The sequence below is a fragment of the Myxocyprinus asiaticus genome, chromosome 43 (assembly GCF_019703515.2).
Source record: "Myxocyprinus asiaticus isolate MX2 ecotype Aquarium Trade chromosome 43, UBuf_Myxa_2, whole genome shotgun sequence".
In the NCBI taxonomy this organism is placed as follows: domain Eukaryota; kingdom Metazoa; phylum Chordata; class Actinopteri; order Cypriniformes; family Catostomidae; genus Myxocyprinus; species Myxocyprinus asiaticus.
This window is the reverse complement of record NC_059386.1, coordinates 25,341,081-25,367,285: the sequence shown is the minus strand read 5'-3', so window position 1 is coordinate 25,367,285 and position 26,205 is coordinate 25,341,081. Positions and strand designations below refer to the sequence as shown.

The window sequence follows — 26,205 nt, the reverse complement described above, 5'->3', positions numbered from 1 at the left end:
CACTTAAAAGTGAAGTCACTATAGATAAGTCTACACACACACTTATATAAATACATGTTCAGGTACATTTAAAAACATTCTGAGAATAATTCCCTTTTATTCTTATTTGTATACAGCTATAGACAGTAAAGAGAGTGCTTCAGTTAATACTATTTTCATTAATGTTTTTATAACTATGCATGGGTGCAAAACAGTGGTGTAGCCAATGGTGTGCCAGAACTAGACCTAGGACCACCCAGAATATTAAATATTATTCTTTGACTTCAAATATATATTTATAAAACAGTTTTAAAAATGCATAAATTCTGATTTCTTAAAGTGTGAAAGAAAGTTTGAATGCACCACATTTGTTGTTTTCTCTCTCTCTCTCCCTTTTTCTCCCCAATTTGGAATGACCAATTCCCAATGTACTCTAAGTTCTCGTGGTGGCGTAGTGACTTGCCTTAATCCCGGTGGCGGAGGATGAATCTCAGTTGCCTTAGCGTCTGAGACCATCAATCCTCGCATCTCATCACGTGGCTTGTTGAGCGCATTACCGCGGAGACATAGCACGTGTGGAGGCTTCACGCTATTCTACGCGTCATCCACACACAACTCGCGTGAGATCCACGTTATAGCGACTATGAGGAGGTTACCCCATGTGACTCTACCCTCCCTAGCAACCGGGCCAATTGGTTGCTTAGGAAGCCTGGCTGGAGTCACTCAGCACGCCCTGGATTCGAACTCGTGACTCTAGGGGAGGTAGTCAGTGTCAATACTCGCTGAGCTATCCAGGCCCCCTTTTGCTATTTTCTTTATATTTCTGTGGGAATATAATAATAGTGGTACCAGAGTAGGATTTTATATATAGTTGGGAGACACAAAGTAATTGAACCTGGTGCTCCACCCTAACAGAGTTTAGGCAGTTCACACCTAAGAGGGTAGGGGGCGCTACGGTTATATAAAATTTTACAACTTCCTTGCCATGACGATGTAATGTCATTAAACCTTAAAATGATAAAAAGATTTTAACAACACAACAGCTCAAATAATACATTCGTTTTAACAGAAGAATTAATGTAAGTGCTTTTATATAAAATTATATGTTTCACATTTTTGCCTGTACACCCTCAAAAAAACAAAAAACAAAAAACAAAAAAATCATTGGCAGCCATTCACCTCCATTGTAAGTCCAAATTATTTTTGTGGTAATCAACATTATGCCACAAATGCTGTCGATTGAGCTTAATTGTAATGAATCTGGAATAAGGAATATTCCTTTAATCATCTGTTTATAATTATTGGGGCTGTTCAGATTTCTTTGCATCCATTGAAGTTCACAAGATGCTCTTTGTTAGCCACTGCTGGGATAAAATGGATCATCAGGTTTTGAACAACATTTAAATCATTTTTGCTGCACAAATATCCCAGCAAACATAGACCGTTCCCCTAATGTTAGTTTATGGTTCCCATTTGCCTGTTCTGTGGGGGACCAACTCCTAATGTTCTAGGAACACTCTTTGTATGTTTCAAACACGTTAGGGGACCGTGGGGAAACCATTATGCACAATCTAAAATAAAGATTCTATTTCTGTAAAAAAAATAAATAAATAAATAAATAAACTATTTCCTGGCTAATCAAGAACCTTAAAGCTCTATTCTGGGGACATTCTGGAAAACAAAAACTGTTCTAAATAATTATTCAAATTGCTTTCTTGCTCTGTAATTTCATTCAACAACCATGATGTATTTCTGTAGGTAATTTTGAAGATGATGAAAGCACCCTCATCAAGGCTAAATAAATAAGTATGGCACATAATTCTAGAAGATCTGGACTCGTTCCCACTGAAACCAATTAAAATGTCATGATTAATAAAGTTTGTCACAGAGTCATGGGAGATTGTAGTCATAATATCTTCCTAAGGGAGGACTTCATTGGTGTTCACCTGTAGGTACACAAGTCATGTTAACTCATGTGAAAGTGAAACTACATGAGGCAAGTTTCAAGACTATTACTTGGGTACCGATGGTTTTTGAGGAATTTTCTGGAATATAATGACATGCCCCCTATATCCAGGTTTTTCATGACCATGGGAAGATATATGGTAACTGTTGTGATTTCCAGGCCTGCAAAGTCATGGAAATATAATAAAATCTTTAAAGTAATGGACCTATGTTGAGCACTCCATTGAGCTGCATTCAAATTTCAGAATGTTTTTTATTATTATTATTTTATTTGTACACTACGTATAATCATTTAAATCTATTAGTCCATAAAAACACATACAACTGTAAATCTCCCCAAGCATTCTCTATATATTTTTAAAAATCAATAAATTACTGGAAAACCCATAGAAATTCATTGGTCAAAAGGTGTGGAAACCCAGTAAATCTCACTCATTTTAATAGTTTTCCATTGTTCAACATGTCTATCAGGGTATGAAATCAGTGTGTGGTCAGTACACCATAAATGTAAGACTCAAAGCAGCAAGAGCAGTTGTTTAAAATACATTTTAAGTCAGAAACACCAAAATCATACACAACTGTGTTTTGTCCTGTAATTTGAGATTCATAAGAGCTGTCTTTCCTGAACATGTAGCTTCATTATTATTTCAACTCTTGAAATTTATAAAGCAGGCAACTAAATATATGAATTTTTGCTCTCAGTAGTTTCTCTCAAGTACACAGTACAGTGTGCTCCCCTGTTCCCTGCGTGACAACACATAAGTCACTCAGTGAGCGCATAACAGTGACATTCTTTAATTAGGCTATTTTTCACACCACATTAATTAGCTGCTAGATTGATCTAAATACCAGTCTGGGTGCTGATAATCTAGTGTCCATGTGTCTTTGTATGTGTGTCTATTTCTGTGTCTGGCTCATATAGTATGGCTGAACAAACAACAAAAACTTGGTTAATAATTTGTAATGCATGCTAATTATAGTCACAACACACTTTTCAGTAATATCACTTGGAAGAAAACATCTGAAAACAAATAACCTTCATAATCCCACAGGTGCGAATTTACTCTATTTGCCAAGGGGTGTGAAAAGGTAGCATGGTAACGTGGTTGAAAACATGACAAATGTCATTAGGGACTTTAAAAAAAAAAAAAAAATTGGTATTCCCTTTCTATCTAACTGTCCTCAAAAATGTGGCAAATTGACAATATACAACATATCTGAAACATGCGATTTAAAAAAAGTTGCCATTGAAGTTTTATTCTTTTATTGTTTGTCCTTTGGTTTAGTAGTGCCTGTGCAATTGGAACAGTTAAAAGAATATTCCGGGTTCAATACAAGTTGAGCTCAGTCAACAGCATTTGTGGCATAATGTTGATTACCACAAAAATAATTTCGACTCGTCAGTTCTTTTCTTTAAAATAAGCAAAAATCGAGATTACAGTAAGACACTTACAATGGAAGTGAATGGGGCCAATTTTTGGAGGGTTTAAAGACAGAAATGTGAAGCTTATAATTTTACATTAATTCTTCTGTTAAAATGCGTATTATTTGAGATGAAAAGTTGTTTAAATTGTCATTTTTACATTCATTTTAGGGTTTGTTGACATTACAGCATCATGGCAAATATTTGTACAATTGGCTATAACTTTACACAGAAAAGGTTAGTAAGTGTTTACATCACACTAAAAACATGTTAACACGCATATTGTTTATGTCTTGTGGCTATACTTTTAAAACAGTGAGTATTGACCCCATTTACCTCCACTGTAAGTGCCTCACTGGAACCCAGATTTTTGCTTTTTTTTTAAAAAAAAAGAAAAGGACGGACGAATCTAAATAAATTTTTATGGTAATCAGTATTATGTCACAAATGTCGTTTGAGCTTAACTTGGTTGAACCCGGAATATTCCTTTAAATACATACACACAAGGGAGTAGATGGATGTTTGTGGGGAGAGGTGGGAGCGAGAGAGTAAAGCAGGTGTCTGTGAGGTTTGCCTACAACAGTGTGCATAGATCTTACAGAGTGAAGGTTGCAGTTCACAATGGCATAGTAGGGTCCTTAAAAACAGTAAAATGCATTTGGTTGTGGGTACTTGGTTTATCACATCACTTCTTGGCCTTGGATGGGGGCATAACTCCTTGTTTCAAGGTAGGAAAAACTGGAAAAAATCTGTGTATGTTAACCCAGAGGAAAATGTCATTGCTCAGAGCTTGCTCTTTCATACCTAATAAGACGTAATGGAGTTTTGTGGAGTAATGGAGTAATGTTTAATTTAAATTTAAACAAAATTAAATAACTTTGTCTCAGATAATTTCCCAGACAATTCTTTAGGAGAAATCAAAGTTGATGCAAATTATACATACTGTTATAGTATTGAATTGTGGATACCATTGCTCATTTATATTGATCTTGGAAGAATTTGATGAGAAATAAAAAAAAAAGATTGAACATTTAAACCCTCCAAAAATAAAAGGAGGGAGGAGTTGAAATTAAAATTTTGTGGTGATCAACACTGTGTCACAAATGCTTTCGATTGAGCTTAACTTGTATTGAACCCGAAATATTCCTTTAAATGCTACAGTATTTTGGCCTTTGTTACACATAATCCATCTTTACACTGCAAAGGTGGCTCAGAAGCATCTGAAGTGGCATTTAGGTGTATTTACATGGACTGTTTAATGCTGCTCAGAGGTGGCATAAATGCATTTACACATAAATAATGGTATGAGAATATTTTTTTAAATATAAAATTATGAATGTACAAATATGAAATTAATGGAAATATGAAATTATACTTTTTTAATATGAAATGTATGATCTACTCTTGACAACAACAAATTTTAAGGCTGCTCTGATGATGAATTTAAATTTCACAGAATTAAAGCAGCATTAGAACTGCCTTTGTTACTAGGGGCTGAGGTGGGTCAGAGCAGGCATAATGTAGTCCAGGGGCGGATTGGCCATAGGGAGAACCGGGACATTTCCCAGTGGGCCAGCTGTGAAACGGGGGCGAACAGGCTGCGATAAGCTGAAACGGGGAAGTGGACGGGGAAATCCATGCACCTACCAAACACCAACCCCCCGTCCCCCCAATTTCTCTTCCCAGTCCGCCTCTGATGTAGTCTGATTTTATGCAGCATTGCGTCTTTACACGGACGTTTGAGCAGGCACAAAGCAGCCTTAACTCGGCTGTGTAAAGATACCTATAGTGTCCAAATGGAACAAGGGCTTTAGTTGAAAACATCTCTTGAATTTTGTATTTTGAATTATGCATTGTAACATAAATTTAGAAAAAGGAAAAAATTTTTGTCAATAAAATGTTTGATGTTCTGTTTGACAATTTATTTATTTTTTTTATAAAAATGAGCTGTAGGACCTGTAGGTCACTCATCATCTAGATAACTCTATTTAAGTCTATTTTTCCTATACTTCTCTATCTTTCCTTGTCTATTTCAGGATATGATCTGTCTCTTTTGGGTTATCACATGTGTTCCATGACTGAGTCTGTGTTGGTGACCAATGTGATCTCTTACCCAACCTCCTACACCCAAAGGAGACCATGTGGAGGATGGCTGCCATGGACAATGTGTAATGTCACGGTTTATAAAACAGCATACCGAACTGAGGTTTCTGACATTCCCAAACAGGTCATGAAATGTTGCCATGGCTACGAACAAGTTGGGAGTTTCTGTGCCTTGTGTGAGTATTTCATTATGCTAAACACCTCTAAATGTAAATTTGATATAGAATGTAAACTCTCACTTCCATTAATACAAATAAGGAGCCCTGTAAGGGCATGGATGCCATAATGATATAGTGAACACAAAAAAGGCTGCAGAATATGAACAGGATTTTATTCTTTATTTGGATCCCCATTAACTTCCATAAAGTAGTCACTAGTATTCCAGGAGTCCACATAAAAAAATACAATATAAAATGTATGGCAAACATATACAGTTACCGATTTGTAGCGGTGCATTACAAATTAATACTACTAAGATTTTGTTGTTTGTTCAGCCATACTTTGAGCCAATGTGTTTTTTACACACTCAATGAGCACTTTATTAGGAACACCTGTACACCTACATATTCATGCAATTATATAATCAGCCAATCCTGTGGCAGCAGTGCAATGCATACAATCATGCAGATACGGATCAGGAGCTTCAGTTAATGTTCACATCAACCATCAGAATGGGGAAAATGTTTTATCTCAGTGATTTCGACCGTTGGTTGGTCGGGCTGGTTTAAGTATTTCTGTAACTGCTGATCTCCTGGGATTTTCACACACAACAGTCTCTAGAGTTTACTCAGAATGGTGCCAAAAACAAAAAAACATCCAGTGAGTGGAAGTTCTGTGGATGGAAATGCCTTGTTGATGAGAGCGGTCAACAGAGAGTGGCCAGACTGGTTCGAGGTGACAACCACTCTGTACAATTGTAGTGAGCAGAATAGCATCTCAGAATACACAACACATGGAACCTTGAGGTGGATGAGCTACAACAGCAGAAGACCACATCAGGCACTTTATTAGGACCATAGTGCTCCTAATAAAGTGCTCAGTGTGTGTATATACCTGTAGTTTTTTTTTTCAAATACTATATTAAGGGATAGGCAAACTCTTTGGGAAACGTACATACTGATATTGGCATTATCTCAGCCTTGAACAGAAGTGCAAAATTCACATCTAAGCCAGGGCTCTGTCCCTCTGGAAGTGTGACAGGCTATCTGTGGAATGAAACCTCTGGAACAAACTCCACCAGCTCTGTGTGTGAATGGGACATAGACTGTCCTCAATGGCAAAAGTGCTGTCAGACCGGAAACATCTCTCAGTGCTCAGACCCGCTTTCACCAGGTGAGATATTTCACAGAAACTTATTGCATCTAAGCATTTTTATAGACATATTGTTAATTAACATGCAATGACTTTAAAATACTCATATGTCCTTAAGCCAACAGAAGCTGGTGCTTTAATGTGACAATAACAGTAAAGACAGCTTATGAGTTCATAAGTATGGACAAAGGACTCTTCAATCACACAAGACTACTGCACTCTGTGGTTTGTAATCATCGATCTATCTTTTTTAGGTTTAAAGGGATAGTTCACCCAAAAATGGAAATTCTGTTGTTTACTCACCCTCATGTTGCTCCAAACACATATGACATTCTTCTGTGGAACACAAAAATTCCTCATTCACTATCATTGTATGAAAAAAAAAAAAAAAAAAAAAATACAAGTGAATGGTGACTGAGACTAACATTCTGCCATACCTCTCCTTTTGTGTTCCATGGAAGAGAGAAAATCATTAGGGTTTGAAATAACATGAAGGCGAGTAAATAATGACTGAATTTTCATTTTTGGCTCAACTTTTTGGGCATTGTTTGTTTAGGTTAGTGTATATATGTTTTGTATATTGTAGGGTTTGTTGATGTGTATAGAGATATAACTGTGGTGTTTTTATGTAGGTAACTGGTGCTCTGGGCACTGATGGAATCTCTGTGTATCATGTATGGTCGTGGTCAGCAGGGCTCTTCACAACCTCTTCCTCTCTACTGGTTTGCTTCTCTGAAGTTCTCTCACTAGAGGACATCTCCAAAAGACTGTATCTGCTGGGAAACATAGAGGAGGTGACTAATGTTGTGGTGCAAGGTAAGACAAGTACAGACACTCTTTGACACATTGTGTGTCTGCTTATTTGGGTGATTCATTTAGTCATGAACGTTTTGTACTGGAGTTGACTGTGTGAACCAGGGGTGTGGCCAATGATGTTCCAATTATAGGTGCTGTGAGTAATCTTGTTTTCCATACCACGCATAAAATGTATTACCTGACAGACATAACTGAAATAGGGTTATTGGGTTGCTGACATTGGGTTGGCTCAGATGACTTTGGAGGGCAGGGATTTTGAGAGGGGTGTGGTTAATTTTGTGGGCGTTTACAGCACCTTTAACACAAATAAAGAGATTTATAAAGAGTGGAAATCTGACACGTTTCCACACATATTCACATTAGTTTACCTTGATGAAACCACACTATGCATACATGATAATTTCCTACAGATGTGGATGAATGTGCCGCTCCAGAGTTGAACATTTGTTCTCGTCTCGCAAACTGCACGAATACAGTTGGATCTTATCTCTGTGCCTGCCATCAGGGTTATCACGACCACAATTCTACACAGCTAGGAACAGTTTGCATGGGTAAAAACAGACATAAACACAACAAGAACATAATTATGCTGTTTTACGTCATTTTAAAGCATGCGTTAATCATTGCTTGACCATTTAAGAATATGATTATTTTGTTTGGTCCAAGTGTTTTCTGATTTCTAATTCAGCCCCCAGGGTCACAACTCAGCCTTTCACTAATATCCTAGAAAACTCTACCAGCCCAACTGGGATTACATCTCATCACTTTATGGGCAACCTTTCCACTTCAAACCCACTGCCAGGTACACATCTAGAATCAGCTGTACTTAGTTCACACTGAAAAATTTGTTAACCTTCAATTATTACCCCAGGTACCTGTTTCTACTCGATTTAACACATTAAAATTACTTTCTTTGGTGTAGCCTAATGTGTCAGGTTAATTTAGTCAGATTAAATAAAGGCAGATGCTGTTTGCGCCCTGGTGTAAATAAAGGTAGATTGTATTTACACCCCAGTGCAAATAGTGGCAAAAATTATTTGCTCCCCCAAACATGGTACAAATAATGGCAGATACTGTTTGCACCCTGATTTAAATACAGTATGTATACAGTATACTGTATTTAAATATAACAAAAAATAAAATAAAAAATAATACAAAGTATAGGGGCATCACTGTAGCTGAGTCCCACAAACACACTACACAAACCCCTTGCCCTAAACCTAACACAAAGCTTATTTTGCCATGGTATCACTATGGTATTTTGTAATAAAATCATAGTAACCAAAAAAGTAAACATGGTTACTTTATTAACACCATATTACTGTAGTAACACCCTGGTTAATTAGATTAAATCTAAGGTTTCTGCCAAAAAAACATGATTACTACAATGTTACTGCACATAAATAAAAGCGGAATCAAACCCGGGTGATCCATACGAAAAAGTACATACACATTAGTGTTACGCCCTACACTGCTGCAGTGATGCTTACATTGCAGTTTGTTGTAAATTTCTATGTTTCTACTAGACAATTGGGGTGCAAATTGCAGCACTATGTGGCAGATGCTATTTACACCATTAAAATAAATGTTTGTTATATATAATTTATCTTTGATGAAATTGACTTTATTGTCACTTGATTTGTTTGAACTATTATGCCTTCATTTTTTAAGGTAATACAACATACACTAATGGAGCACAAAGAGATGGCATCACGTCGAGACTGGTCTGGACATCCACTGATCTGTCTCCTCAGCCAAATAATTTATCCATCAGCCACCCGTCTCCTACATGTGGTGCGTTAGGCTAAATGCACTTGTTCTAGCACACACAGACAGAGGAAACTATTGTTAATGAATTATAAGAAGTGCACAAGCGTAGATAACTACAGGGGCCCCAAAAAGTATTTGGACACTTAAGCAACCCCCACAATTAAAATGTATTTGTGATAAATATTGAACCAAGTGTAATTTATTTTAAAGGGGTCATGAAATGCTCTTTTTTTATATAGTTGTATCTTCCCTGAGGTCCACTGATAATGTTAGTAAAAACAAATTGCATTAAAACAGTCATAATTTAGTAATATATGATAATTTTCCACCCTGTCTCTGGCCCTCAGTCTGAAAATGCTCAATGTGAATGTCCAATGTTATGATTGGCAAACAGCGTGCTGCCCCTCGAAATCAGCCGTAATTGAAACATAATCGGAAGAGAATGAACAAGCTCCTAAACATTAGAAAACTAAATTTCAGGGTTTTCAACTGTTCATCTCAAGCACAACAGTTAACACTCACACCCTGTCAACACCTGACACGAGAGTCGTGTCACGTCAAAAGTAATAGAACTCATTATAATCAACGATGCTGACTACCATGGAAGCGTCCGTTGCAGCGCGTTGCAATGACAGTAAACAGATGTCCCGTCCATTTTGCGCTGCACGTGCTGGCGCCACTACTGCCAACAACACAACGGTTTAGAAAGTTTGTCAACATGCCCGGTGAAGACAGCCTCAAGCCTCAAGGGTCCAAGTGTTTTTTTAACTACCCCATCCTTCTAAACAGTTCCTTTGCAAAGCTTGAATCGTTTTATGACTAGTTCACAAGCAATCCATGCTGATTGCCGAAAAAACATGCAATCCACGCTGAAATACGATGAAGACACATCCACATGATGCACATACATAGTCCAAAGCACGGTGTAAACTAGACACACACACACGTCCAGTTTCCAGTGTCATCCTGCACTGTAATGCACATAGCTGGAAACACATCTAAACGGTCAAAGAAATCCATCTAGCATGTTTTCATGCACCAAAAATTAAAATAGCGCAGATGGGAGAAAGAACGTGTCCATGATGCATTTGTGCTCAAAACAGCAAGAGGCAGCAGCTGAATGACAGAGAATGGATTCTCCTCTTCAGAGTTGTAACTTGACACCGGGTCTTTTAAAGCAGCCCTAGATATGTATCAAGCAGTCAGAGATGTCTTTCTGTGCATGTTTAAATACAAAAATAAATGAAAATAGTCCCCTGGTGTTCAGGAATAGTTATGCCAGTTATATTAAGTAGGCATTGATGGTTTTGAGCTGTAGAGGCGGTTATGAATGAATGTACCTCAAATGGCGTAGGGAAGTTGCGGAAGTAGAGAATGAGGCGTTTTTGCAGCTCCGAAATTTACAGTGTTTTTATAGTAGAAAGACCTCTTACATGTCAAAATATCAAGGAAAATTTGTTTCCTTATGACATGACCCCTTTAAAGAAAGATAGCACAGGCTTTTCAAGCTAAATATTTAGCAAAAAATGTGTTAGGCAAAAAAAAAATTACTCTTCAAAATGTAGACAAAAAGTATTTAGACTCTCTGATTGTCAAACTTAGTGGAACATGTCTATACGTATATTGTGATGAACTACAAATGTGGTTACTCTGCTCAAATACTTGTGTGTACTTGAGGGGAACTGATGTCATACATCCACTAGAAGGACCTTGAGATCAGTTGGTTAAAAGTAAACACAAAAATGGTTAGATCTGAAAAAACATCTAGCATCTTTTGTTGCAGTGACTTAAGTGTCCAAATACTTTTGGGGCCACTCTATGTCTATTATAGACTTCTTGTGTACAAAGTAGTTAAATATGAATCAGTTATGTGTTACAACCATACTACTGTCAATGTAAGTTAATAGACATTTCTGTGTAAAATTACAATGTGTCTAATTAGTGCAACTTATATACAGTATATTAAAACCAACTACCATCTTATTCTTTCTATATAAAGACTACATACCCAAGATCACCAGCCTCTTCTCTCATAACATCACTGAATCTTCTTTTTATGTGGCATGGACCACCGACAACCAGACCGGTGTAACTTTCCACCTGGTTCTGCTACACGAGACCACTGTGCTGAATATCTCACATACGACAAACTTTTATTGGATGATCACAAACCTGAACCCTGGTGTTCTGTATACTGTACATGTCACTCCATTTGCCTGTGATAACCAAGGAAACAACTCAGAACTCAAAGTGAGGACAGGTAAGTACAGCAGTGTGTTTTCATAAAGTCCATATCTTAAAGGGTGTTGTTTCTAATTTGTATGACTTTCTTTCTTCCGTGGAACACAAAAGGGGATGTTAGCTTATGTTAGGGACTGACAGCCGCTACCATTTTACCGTACATCTCCTTATATGAGAAAGTCATGTGTTCACCCTAATTGTTGTTCCAAACCAGTGTGAGATCACTTTAAGATTTGGATCACAAGATCAGTCAAATTTCTTTCCAACAAATATGATATATAGAGTTTAAGACTGCAGACGTAATTTTGTTGGTGTATGTGCAGTATATTACAGGGTCTTTGTGTTAAGATGTGTTCACATTTATTTACTGTAACAATAATTTGCTTTTTGTAGATGGACAGACGCTTAGAGCTACAGCCCGTTTGACCAACATGGTGTTTACACAGAACTTGAGCGATCCAACCAGTGACCAGTATAAAGCATTCTGTGCCAATGTCATACAGGAGGTTTGACAGATATTTTATTCATCCAAACAGGAGTAAACATCAATCAAAAATGATAAACAATACCTTTAGTGAAAAAAACTCTCTAATCTAATCTTCCAGCTAACATACTGCTTGTTGTTATGACATATGTAATCGTTTTTAGAACTATTTCTCATACTTGGGGGTTAGGGATTTGAACAAACCCCTAAACCTAAGTAATAAACTTCGTCCCGCACAGTTTGTGGTACAAACACAAGTGATACCCCAAATCATGCAGCTTATTGAGGAGAGCTTTTGCTTTTTTGCCGAATGATAAAATGGCAAAAAATCCCATAGACAGTACGCAACCACCCAGAATACCTTTGTAACCACTCACATTTAAAAACTTTTTATTTTTAAGTATTTATTTTTTTATATGTATCTTTTTTCTTCCTTAATCTATGATCCATTTAAAATAAAATCAAGTGTGTGCCAACAAAAGTGTACTGACAACTCTTTTTAAATGTGTCCCCAGATTCTTTCGTCCTTGCCTCAAGAAATCTATATATTAGTCATCTCTGGACAGGTCACCATCCAGATCACATCCCTTTCTCCTGGCAGTGTGATCGTGAACTTTTCCTTTGTGTTTCTATCCAGCAGCAACCTGAACATATTTAACGTGTCCACTGCTTTGATGGGGTCTCTACTCAACAGCTCCATATATACTGTAGACAGTATAAACATAGAAGGTACTGCTTATTCTTTCGTGCATTATTTTGATGAATGGTAATCATGTCTATTGAACTGTCAAACAGTGTATTATGATTCAGTATTAAGGTTGTGCGATCTTGTGGTTCCTTAACCTTTTTAACTCTGCTATTTTGGTCAAGTAGGGCCACTTACTTTGCTGTTCGTGTTCATTTTTGTCCAGACACAGTACAGGTGTAACTATTTTTGTTTTAAAGAAATTATAATGTTTCTTCTTCCCTGAAATAAAAACCATAAAATGATGCACTTCATTTGGGATTTTATGTTTTTTAAATCTTATTTACATATAAATTACCATTAATTTGCATACACAAATTAGCAAATTTATGTAACTTCACTACAGTAAAAACCTACTTGAAACATGAAGAAAATATGAGAGTATGTCCTGTATTGAGGGAAAATAGGGAGTTGCCATCTAGTGCCATCTCATTTCTGTGCGTGTGTGTGCTGCATTGTGAGTGTGATATGGTCTTACCCCCTCATTTATGTGTGTGTGTGTGTGTGTGTGTGTTCTGCATTGTGGCTGATTTATAGATATTATTTGACAAAATTAAAAAAAAATTGCTCTGTGTCATAGTGTCACCTGTTCATTTTTGTTTGTGTGTAAGAATGTGTGTGTGTTTTTCTTCATTGTGGATTTATATATTGTATTGAAAAATAAAAAAAATTGCTCTGTTTTTTTGTTTTTCCCATTCATTTTCCAAGGTCAGTCAATTCTGAATGCGAACAGCAAAGGTTTTGCTTTTTTTTATGACCACTTATACTTATCGAATCAAGTCTACATTTATTTTTGTGTGTTCAGGTGACTAGTAGAGGAAAAGTCACAAAGTCTTGTACCGCTCAGACAAACAAATCCATTTTTATTAAATTGGAAAAATTGATTTAGGTCAAAAATTACTGAACATAATAGAAAGGTTAATTAGCGTCAACAACTTGGATGTTGGAACTGTTTCTACAGTTACTTGTTAATGATGTAACATGTTGACTTGCGATGCGATTGGTCTCTTGTTATTTATAGATATAAATGAGTATTTGCTGCTTGACTGCTCTACATTGACTGACTGTATAAACACTAACAGCTCGTACACCTGTGCCTGTTGGAACGGGTACACAGACTTGAGCCCCAGCAGACCAAGACGCAGCTGTGTAGGCACACTGTAGAGAATGCTAGTGTAGAGATTTCATTAGACAGTCACACACCTCTAACTACAAAAAACAGAAGTCTATCAAGCAAAGATACATGCATAATAGTTCACCCAAAAATGAAAACTCTTTTATTATTTACTCATTATCATGGTGTTCCAACCAAACCCATATGACTTTTTTTCCTCTGTGAACACAAAAGTTGAATTTTTGAAGAACATCCTGGCCCTCTTTTCCATAATGAGCTGTCAAGCTCCAAAATGATAAAACCGCACCATAAGAGTATCATAAATGTGGTCCATAAAACTCGTGCTTTATATTGGAAATCTTCTGAAATCATACAATAATGTGAGATTGTGTGAGCCACAGGTCGAAATTTAAGTCATAATTCACTGAAATTCTTGACATCCTCCCTAGATCTCCTTGGTGCATTTATAAGAGAAATAGAAACGTGGGATTCGTTAACAAATCGCTCTTTTAAATTGGATCTTTTCAATGAATCAACTGATCCAGTTCACAAAACTGATGATTTTAAAAATGATTAATTCACGACTCGGACTGATCCAGTTCTCGAGTTCAACTCATTGATTCAGTGATCCAGCTGCAAGATTATCAGTGAATAACAGCTTAAAAACTATTTTATGGCTTCAGAAGACTTGGAATATAGCGCACAAGTTGTATGGACCGCTTTTTGAATACTTTTACACTGTTTTTCTTGTTGTTTTGGAGATTAGCCAGTATATTCTTAAACAATTCACCTCGTGTTCAGCAGAAAGAACGTCATATGTGTTTGGAATGACTTTAGGGTGTAAAAATTATTTTGGGGTGAATTATCCCTTTAAAAGTTGCAGCTATGTGTTATCTTCTCATCTGTTTCTTTATGTTCATGACAACAGCTTCACCTTCAACGTCGCCTCTACAGTCCTCTTCTAACTCCACTACACCAAGCTTTAATCCCACCACAAACTATCCCAGAACATCTTCAAATTCCACTGACATGAGCACCACAACAACTCATATTACAAACACCATGTCTGGAAACCCTTCGGCTCCTGGTTTAGTAGCAACTACAACCCCTGAACAGAACAACACCACAGCAACAGTGAATGTACCGGTGATATCTGTGAATTTCACAACAGTACTGAACAACAGTCCTACCATATCGCCTGCACCCATGCCACCAAACCTTGTCAGATCTACAGCACCAAGTCTACAAACATCAACCATTTCATCTGAAATGCACACTACTGCCCATTTGATCTCCAGTACTAAGTCCATAGATGCTGAGTGCAGCCCAGGTTATATATCAGTTGTGGTAAGGAAAGACTTCCTGCAGTTAAATAACATCCCAGAGAGTTCCCTATACCTTGGTCAATCTGACTGTGGGCCCAGTGGAGGAAATTCAACCCACTTGCGGCTCACTGCAGCCTGGGATAAGTGTGGTACTATGCTAGAGCATGTAAGTCATTCTACAACAAGTAGATTTCTTAATAAAAATAAGTATTTTTGTCTTTTTTGTATGATAATGTAAGCAATGCTCTGTTTGCCTTTCAGAACAGCACCCATAATACAGCTAATGTGACTCTATATAACAACTTGAGCAGTTCGGTGTTACTTAACAGTCTTTGGATGGCTTCCGTGCATCTGGCAGTTCCCATCATCTGCACCTACCCCAGCCGCATCATCATCTCCACTGGATACTCACCCACAGGGTACAGTGCTTCCATAGTAACTGTCTCCATGGAGCTTGTTTTTCTCTGTCTTGTACTCCATCTCTTGTCATGTTAAGGGCATCTAGACTCAATTTAAACTATTAGTCAGTGTATATGTTAAGCAACCCATACTGCATTACCCCTACTGTAAACATAGAGATTAATCTGAGACCAAATTAGATATCTATAGTACTTAGAGTGGAAGCTTTTTAGGGCTGATTTTTCACAATGCAAAGAATCCTACTGATTCAAAATTGGGCTGCTTTTTCTTTAAGCAAAATATATGATCGATGATGAAATATGTACCAGACATGTTCTTTACTTGTTTCATGAAATTCATCCAGGTGGTAATAATTTCAAGATAGGTCAAAACATCTAATCAAACCTTAAAGTGGACAACTATCATTTTTGATTTTGTATCTTGAAGGTATTTCGATATCAAAGACACAGTGGAAGGATCGGGTAGTTTCCAGGTTATTGTGCGGCTGCTGAACGGGACGTCTCCTCTGCCTGAGAATTACAGTCTCTCCCCTGATGAGGAGGTTATTATAGAGGTTGGGGTCAACACTACTATCCCCCAAATCAAAGTCGTCATCAGCAAGTGCTGGGCCACTTCCTCCAGTGACTCATTACAGCAACCTAACTATGTGTTTCTGGATAATGGGTGTGTATGACCGAATAATGAACTGCAAAAAAATCATTTTCTTAAAATAGTTTTTTGTCTTGTAGTATGTAAACATCCTTAAAGCAAGATAAATTAACTTAAGAAGCAAAATTAATAAGATATTAAAACTTGTTTTCAGAGAATATTTATTGAACTTAGTTTATTTTTCTAACCAGTTGGTACATTTTTTTGTTTAAAGCATACTGTAAATCTCGCAAAATTGAGGTTTTTTCTTAAAGGAATAGTTCACCCAAAAATTAAAATCCTCTCATCATTTACTCACCCTTATGCCATTCCTTATGACTTTCTTTCTTCAGCAGAACACAAATGAAGATTTTTAGAAGAATTTCTCAGCTCTTTTGGTCCATACAATGCAAGTGAATGGGTGCCAAAATTTTGAAGCTCCACAAATTACAAAGGTCAGCATAAATGTAATCCATAAGACTCGAGTAGTTAATTTAATGTCTTCAGGAGCGATTTGATAGGTGTGGTTGAGATCAATATTTGAGTAAAGTTTTACTATAGATTCACCTCCCTGTTCAGTCAATCTCCTCTTTGACTTTCACTTTTATGTTTTTCTTCTTGTGTTTTTGGTGATTCACATTCTTCATGCATATGCCCCCTACTGGGCAGGGAGAAGAATTTCTAGCAAAAATGTACTTAAATATTTATCTGTTTCTTACCCACACCTATCAAATCACTTCTGAAGACATTGATTTAACCACTGTTGTCTTATGGATTACTTTTATGCTGCACTTATGCACTTTTTGGAGTGTCAGTATTTTGTCACCCATTCACTTGGATTGTGTGGACCTGTACAGAGTTGAAATATTCTTCTAAAAATCTTAATTTGTGTTCAGCAGAAGAAAGAAAGTCATTTACATCTGAGATGGCATGAAGGTGAGTAAATAATGAGAGAATTTATATTTTAGGGTGAACTATCTCTTTAAAACAAGAAAAACACTGTTGCAATGGGGTAAGAAAAATACACTTAATTCAAGATATACTATCTGAAAACAAGTCTTACTATCTTATATACTGTAAATTATATATATAACATAAAACATTTAACTGTTCTGTTATTAGAAACCTGCAGTGTAATGTCAGTGTTCACATTTATCTCACTGCTCCTTAGATGTCCAGTGCCAAACACATATACCACAGTTCTTCAGAACGGAAACAACACTGTATCTTTGCTGTCAGTACAGATCTTTTCATTCGTGAATATAAGCGTCATCTACCTACACTGTCAGATCCAGATCTGTATCGAGATTCTGGATAACACCTGCACTCCTGTGAGTTTACATCCAGCATTTTATAAAGTTTGTATAGCTGAACAAAACATTTGCCTTTATTGTATATTTCCATTGAGGATCAGCATGTTTTCAACCACAACAACATACTGTATTATTATTATTATTATTATTAATATTATTATTATTAATTACATAATTCATTTGTTTTATTTTAAAGATTTTTTGCTTTTTTGTGCTTGTTCAACCATAGATAAACAATTGAGTAGTTAAGAATAACTAAAATTGTGTAGTATAATTTTAATAATAATACTAAAAAACGGTATTAAATTAGAGAATCTGAATATTGTCTTTTCTTAACCCATTAGTCTTGTATGGGGAGAACAATGAGGTCTTCTAATCTAATTGGAGTGACAAAGGCATCTTTTGGACCACTGCACAGAATACATAAAAGTAAGTATTTCTCATTAAATGGATATGAATATTTATTCAACATGTGTTCTACTGTATATCAGAACACATGCTTAAGAGTAAACTAAATCTCTCTCTCTCTCTCTCTCTCTCTCTCTCTCTCTGTGTGTGTCTGTCTGTCTGTCTGTCTTTAAAGCCCCAGTCCAAAACACATCAGATCAGACACTTCAGACTGTTGGATTTGTTCTACTTGGCATTGGTTTGTTTTTGTTTTCCCTGATTGGCATTGCAGGACTGTTCTATCACAAAAGGAAAATCGGGACCTACAATTTCCATTTCAAACCACAGCAGGAAAACTTCACCTATCATGTTTTTGACACATAAATACTCAGAGATAGTTAACTGTACGGCTGAGGTTTAATTTTATTGATGAATGTTCCATCATGTATAGAAAATAAAACTAATGGTTTAATTTCACTATATTTTTGTACTGAAACAATGTACTCTAAAAGCCATTTTCCTTTGTTTTTTGTTTTATTGTGAACACTGTGAATCTTAGAAATTACACATGTATAGATATTTTTCCTTGTTGAATATGTTACTTAAATTTAATTTAAGAAAAGTGCACACAAACCCTATACCAAACGCACAGCTTTTACAGTGCTTGTTATAACACTCGCTTTAATTAGCCACAAGAGGGCGCTGTTTTATTTGCTGTCCGTGTTACACCAGCCTTTTTGTCTGCTGTGTTATGGTTGGAAACGAACATTTTAAGGCATTAGATAACGTTTAAAACAATCTGACGTGAGATTATAGCTTTTATTGGTCAAATTTTTGATGAATGTATGAAATTAAATGTATTAAAGTAATAGTTCACCCCAAAATAAAAAAAATACTGTATGTCATTATTTATATACATTATGGGAATTGTTCACCCCAAAATGAGGGGGAAACTAAATATAATAAATAATACTAAAAAATAAATAAAATAAATAACAGTAAAAAAACAAAAAAAAAACAATGACTAATCACTTAAAGATACAATTGGACTACGGTATAACACACCAGTGCTTTATTACTAATTATTTTATTTTTAAGTTACTTTCTAAAGCATTTTTTCTCAAAAAGTTTTTCGTTTCCACTCAAATTCAATTGCCTATATTTCCTCCACATTCATTGTCACATCCTTCAGCTGTCAAAGAAACACTAACAGACGTATACGAATTCATATTTTAAATGTATTATACATATTACCGCAAATAATGTACTTAAAAGCAATTACTTTAATTGAAAGTAAATGTAATCTGATTACAAAAATGTAAAATGTAATGCTTTACACTACTTTTTCAGACTAAAAATCTGAATTACTTTGTAATTCAGTCGACTAACTAATTACTTTGTAATCGGATCCACCCAACACTGGGTTTAACTTATAAAGAACACTAGTCTCCATGATGGTGATTTCAAATAAAAAACTATTTAACATGAAACACCATGGGTAACAGTATAAACTACCTCCCTTATTATTGAACACCAACTATTTAGCTCCACGTAAGCCTGTATATAACAGACTCCTATACACTGAATATAATGTGAATATTGAAATATTTATTTAACAAATATATTCTTGCAGTGCTGTAATAACTTTTATGAACATAGTGTCATCAGGACCTAAGGTGACCAGACGTTGTAGAGGGCACAAATGTAATAACTGGTCCTAAATGTAATAAAGCCCCTAAATGTAATATAGGCCCTTAATGTCACGGTCCTGTCACCTTGTCAGGTTGTGTTTCTGTCTGATGGGAACGTGGCATTATCATTCAGTCTCGTGTTTCGTGTACCTCCTTTTTTTTTTTAAGTTCCTCTGCTATTGGGTCTCTGTCTCACGCTTTCTGACACTTAATGCATTGCATTTAATGTAATGGACATAAATGTATTAAACACCATACATGAAATAACTTTTTGTCTTAAATATAAGAAAGGCCTTGAATTCAATAACTTTTGATAAATGCAAACACATTTGGTCATATGTAATAAAGGCCCTAAATGTTATAACTTTTAGACCTATGTGTAATTCAGGCCCTAAATGCAAACACTTTTGGTCATATGTAATAAAGGCCCTAAATGTTATAACTTTTAGACCTATATGTAATTAAGGCCCTTAATGCAAACACTACTGGTCATATGTAATAAAGGCCCTTAATGTTATAACTTTTAATCCTACTGTATATGTAATTAAGGCCCTAAATGAAAACACTTTTGGTCATACATAGCCTAATAAAGGCCCTAAATGTTATAACTTTTAGACCTATATGTAATTAAGGCCCTTAATGCAAACACTACTGGTCATATGTAATAAAGGCCCTTAATGTTATAACTTTTAGTTCTACTGTATATGTAATTAAGGCCCTAAATGAAAACACTTTTGGTCATACGTAGCCTAATAAAGGCCCTAAATGTTATAACTTTTAGTCCTGTATGTAATAAAGGCCCTAAATGTTATAAGTTTTAGTCATATATGTAATTCAGGCCCTTAATGCAAACACTTTTGGTCCTTTAATATAGGCCCTAAATGTTGTAACTTTTAGTCCTATATGTAATAAAGGCCCTAAATGCAAACACTTTTGGTCATATGTAGCCTAATAAAGGCCCTAAATGTTGTAACTTTTGGTCTAATATGTAATAAAGGCCCTGAATGCAAAAAATGTTTGGTTTTATATGTAATAAAGGCCTTAAATGTAATAAATGTGGTCCTATTTGTAATAAAGTCCCTAAATGTAAAAAATGTGGTCTTATACACTGGCGGCCAAAAGTTTGGAATGTTTCGGAAGGAAATTGGTACTTTAATTCACCAAAGTGACATTCAGCTGATCACAAAGTATAGTCAGGACATTACTGATGTAAAAAACAGCACCATCACTATTTGAAAAAAGTCATTTTCCATCAAATCTAGACAGGCCCCATTTCCAGCAGCCATCCCTCCAACACCTTATCCTTGAGTAATCATGCTAAATTGCTAATTTGGTACTAGAAAATCACTTGCCATTATATCAAACACAGCTGAAACTCAAGATGGCGCCGAGTATGGCTGCTGCGTTGCGAGCTCCGACACAACATTGTAGTTTATTGTTTGTTTTGTTTACAGTTCTTATGTTTTTTGTCTTAGTTGTTGTCTGCCTTATTGTCTACGACAGACAAACACTTTTGGACATTGGTTCTGCAATTACACACCATAAACCGGACTTCAAATTCCTCGATGCCAACCCGCTGTTTGGGCAGCCCGGCTGCGGAAACGCAGAAGGTAAAGGGGAAACAGAGCCGGCGTTCTCATCAGAGTAAGACGTTGCGCAAATCGACCCCCACTACCCAGTATTCTACTGGCAAATGTTCAGTCTCTGGATAACAAGCTCTGCGAGCTGAGAGCGCGGATCTCTTTCCAACGAGAGACGAGGGACTGCTGCATTATCTGTCTTACAGAAACTTGGATGTCTGAGGAGATTCCAGACTCCCGCGGGGTTCTCCGTGCACCGAGCGGACAGAGCGAAAGACCTCTCAGGTAAAAGCAGAGGTGGTGGTGTATGTTTTATGGTCAACAAATCCTGGTGTGATCAGAGGAACGTACATTCTATCAAATCTTTCTGCTCTCCTGATCTGGAATTTCTCATGCTTCTGTGTTGACCATTCTGGCTACCGAGGGATTTCACAGCGGTCATTATCACTGCTGTGTACATCCCGCCACAAGCCGACACAGACCGGGCACTCAAGGAACTGTATGGGATTATAAGCAAGCAGGAAACCGCACACCCTGAGGCCGTGTTCATTGTGACCGGGGACTTTAACAAAGCCAATCTCAAATCAGTCGCACCAAAATACCACCAACACATTAGTTTTAACACACGAGGGGACCGGGTTTTGGACCATTGCTACTCTCCCTTCTGGGATGGCTAAAAATCCCTCCCCCGCCCACCATTTGGCAAATCGGACCACTCTTCCATTCTACTTCTGCCCGCTTACAGGCAGAAACTGAAACAGGAAGCACCCACCCTCAGAACGATCCAGTGCTGGTCGGACCAATCAGACTCTACGCTACAAGACTGTTTTGATCACGTGGACTGGGAGATGTTCCAGTCCGCCTCTGATGACGACATCGAGCTTTATGCTGATAGCATAACGTGTTTCATCAGAAAGTGCGTAGAGGACGTTGTTCCGACCAGAACAATACGGATCTACCCGAACCAGAAACCTTGGATTAATAGCGATGTTCACGTGGCACTTGATGTGCGGACCTCCGCTTTTAATTCCGGGAACGGAATTAACAGCAACAGCAAAACATCAGTACAGGAACAAGATTGAAGGACAGAAGGACACCACCAACTCTAGAAGCATGTGGCAGGGAATTAACATCATCACGGACTTTAAAGGGAATAAAAACTCCGCCATGAACACTGCTGCCTCTCTCCCGGATAAGCTAAATACTTTTTATGCTCGTTTCGCCCTCGTGGAGAGAGCTCTCGTGGCCAAAGCTACAGATGTTAGTTCACTCTCCGTCTCTGTAATGTGGATGTAACCCGATCCTTCCGATGGGTGAATATCCGCAAAGCCGCGGGTCCAGACGGCATTCCGGGCCGCGTCATCAGAACGTGTGCGAACCAACTGGCTGGTGTTTTTACGGACATTTTCAACTTTTCCCTCTCCTTGTCTGTGGTCCCCACATGCTTTAAAACATCCACCATTGTGCCTGTTCCAAAGCAATCCAAAATCACTTGCTTAAATGACTGGCGTCCTGTTGCTCTGACCCCTATCATCAGCAAATGCTTTGAGAGACTAATCAGAGATTACATCTGCTCTGTGCTGCCTCCATTACTGGACCCATTGCAGTTTGCTTACCGCAACAACCGCTCCACTGATGATGCCATTGCATCTACACTACACACTGCTCTCACCTGGAAAAAAAGAACACTTATGTGAGAATGATGTTTGTAGACTACAGCTCAGCATTCAACACCATAGTGCCCTCCAAGCTTTATGTGAAACTCCGGGCTCTGGGCTTAAACAGCTCGCTGTGCAGCTGGATCCTGGACTTCCTGTCAAGCAGACGCCAGGTGGCTAGAATTGGCAGCAACATCTCCTCATCACTGACCCTCAACACTGGAGCCCCGCAGGGCTGTGTTCTCAGCCCACTCCTGTATTCTCTGTACACACATGACTGTGTGGCATCACACAGCTCCAATGCCATCATTAAGTTTGCTGATGATACGACGGTGGTAGGTCTGATCACTGACAATGATGAAACAGCCTACAGAGAGGAGGTGCACACTCTGACACACTAGTGTCAGGAGCACAACCTCTCCCTCGATGTCAGTAAGACAAAGCAGCTTGTGGTGGACTTCAGGAGAAGAAAAAGAGAACACAGCCCCATCACCATCAATGGAGCACCAGTGGAGAGAGTTAGCATCTTCAAGTTCCTGGGTGTCAACATCACTGAGGAACTCACATGGTCGGTCCACACTGAGGCTGTTGTGAAGAAGGCTCATCAGCGCCTCTTCTTCCTGAGACAGCTGAGGAAGTTTGGAATGAACAGCCACATCCTCACACGGTTCTACACCTGCACTGTAGAGAGCATCCTGACTGGCTGCATCTCCACCTGGTACGGCAATAGCACCGACCACAAACGCAAAGCCCTGCAAAGGGTGGTGCGAACTGCCAGACACATCATCGGAGGTGAGCTTCCCTCCCTCCAGGACATATATACCAGGCGGTGTGTGAAAAAAGCTTGGAGGATCATCAGAGACCCCAGCCACCTGAGCCATGGGCTGTTCTCACTGCTACCATCAGACAGGCGGTATCGCAGCATCAGGACCCGCACCAGCCGACTACATGACAGCTTCTTCCCCCAAGCAATCAGACTTTTGAACTCTTGATCTCTCACGATCAAATACATCAGCACTGCATTTTATTACTCTTATTATCTCACAACGGACTGTCATAAATTATATTCTCTCTTAACAACACACTGGCAACTTACTATCAACCGACAGCCTCAAAGTCAATACAGTACAATACAACCTACTGTATATTTTATATATACTATATATACTATTTATATTGTATAATGTGTATTCTATATTGTGTGTATTGTATACTGTACATTGTATGTTATTATTTGTATATTGTGTTATGTGTAATTATGTGTATATTAGATTTTAAATTGTGTTTAAATCTGATGTTTATTGTAAATTGGTATATGTCTCATCACTGTCACGACTACTATGTTGCTCAGAACTGCACACAAGAATTTCACACACAATTGCACTTGTGTATATGGTTGTGTGACAAGAGATGTGGAAGGCCAGATGTATAAATAAACAAGAGGATATGTATATCAGAGTCTCTAGTTTGAGAAATAGACACTTCACATGTCCTCAGCTGACAGCTTCATTGAATTCTACCCGCTCAACACCAGTTTCATGAGTATCTGGACAAACTGACAGCTAGAATGCCAAGGATATGCAAAGCTGTCATTGCTGCACATGGAGGATTTTTTGATGAGAACTCTTTGAAGTAGTTTAGTAGTTTTTTATTTTAATAGTAATTTTTCTCATTATTAATGTCCTGACTATACATTGTGATCAATTGAATGCCACTTTGGTGAATAAAAGTAACAATTTCTTTCCATAAGAGCAAAATCGCCGTTTGTGTTTATTAGACTGGGCTGCAGGAAGGAAGGACACTGTCATGATTCACTGTTGTTTGCCTTGTGTTTCTCTCCTGTCATCTGTTCCTCCCGGACTACATTTCCCATAATTCCCTGCCCTCATCACTGCCAACTGTCCTTGATTGTCCTCACCTGTGTTTCATTGACTCATTAGTCTTTGTGTATATAATGCCCTTTTGTTTGCTTGTTCTTTGTCAGTTGTTTTGTGTTTTGACCTCCCGTGTATGACCAGTGCCCTTCGTAGATGTTTCCTTTGTTCCCGTGTTTTCCCATCGTGGATGTTTCTTTTGTTCCTGTGTTTACCCCGTTATTTTGTACTTTGTTTACTTCACTTCATTAAACTCTTTCTAGCCGCACTTAGATCCAGCTCTCGTTACTTCCTTCCTAACATTACGTCAAACGTTTCAGAATAACTGACCGCAAAATGGATATAGCGGCTTACTTCACTGAATTAAGCCAGGCGGACTTGTCTATAAGGGAGTTTTCCCACTTTTTTTTCCACCGTTGCTGTCCACACTGGATTTGACGATGCCACTCTCAAATCCATTTACAAGATTGGACTCACTACACGGTAGTGGAGGGAATTGCCAGACTCTGGAGATTACACGTGGGAGGAATATGTGAGGTTAATACTCACTTCTGAGTCTGCTCCATGCCATGTCACAGCCACGTCTGAGTCTGCTCCACACCATGTCACAGCCACATCTGAGTCTGCTCCACGCCATGTCACAGCCACGTCTGAGTCTGCTCCACACCATGTCACAGCCACGTCTGAGTCTGCTCCACGCCATGTCACAGCCACGTCTGTGTCTGCTCCATGCCATGTCACAGCCACATCTGAGTCTGTTTCACGCCATATCACAATCAAATCTGAGTCAGCTCCACGGCATGTCACAATCCAGCCTTCTGCGACTCATTGCTCCAAGCATTCCGTGGCCCCTATCTTGAAGCCCTTCACGGCCCTTATCTCCAAGTTGTATTATTTGTCACGAAGACCTTCCCCACAAATTATCAGTGCCCACACCTGCCACGGCCAACGAGGCGAAGCCCACGCCTGCCACAGTCAATGAGCTGACGCCCACTCCTGCCACGGCCAACAAGCTGGAAGCCTCATCTGTCCCAGAGCCAGCGTTGCCAGCCTCGTCCATCCCAGAGCCAGCGTTGCCAGCCTCGTCCGTCCCAGAGCCAGCGTTACCTACGTCGGCCTTCTCAAGGAGGAGGAGGAGATAGACTTCCGTTTCCAAGTCTCTGCCCATGTACACGACCACGGAGGTCGTTTCCGAGTCTCTGTCCGTGTTCACAACCACGGAGATCATCTCCAAGTCTCTGCCTATGCCCACGACCACAGATGTCATGCCTGAGTCTCTGTCTATGCCCACAACCACAGAGGTTGTTTACGAGTCTCTGTCTATGCCCACGACCACAGAGATCGTACCCAAGTCTCTGTCAATGCCCACGACCACAGAG

At 38.2% G+C, this 26,205-nt stretch overlaps 1 protein-coding gene across 1 annotated transcript; it reads left to right on the top strand.

Annotated features, from left to right (window-relative positions):
* The first annotated feature begins 4,019 nt into the window (after positions 1 to 4,019).
* umodl1 (uromodulin-like 1) lies at positions 4,020 to 18,663 on the top strand. Its single transcript, XM_051684954.1, has 18 exons — positions 4,020 to 4,095; positions 5,404 to 5,646; positions 6,608 to 6,802; positions 6,900 to 7,006; positions 7,414 to 7,597; positions 8,008 to 8,148; positions 8,286 to 8,399; positions 9,269 to 9,391; positions 11,367 to 11,627; positions 12,002 to 12,114; positions 12,608 to 12,821; positions 13,859 to 13,990; positions 14,880 to 15,442; positions 15,538 to 15,695; positions 16,123 to 16,359; positions 17,495 to 17,654; positions 17,981 to 18,065; positions 18,220 to 18,663. The coding sequence occupies exons 1-18, from the start codon at positions 4,020 to 4,022 to the stop codon at positions 18,405 to 18,407; spliced, it is 3,294 nt and encodes a 1,097-aa protein (XP_051540914.1). The 3' UTR covers positions 18,408 to 18,663.
* Positions 18,664 to 26,205: the final 7,542 nt, after the last annotated feature.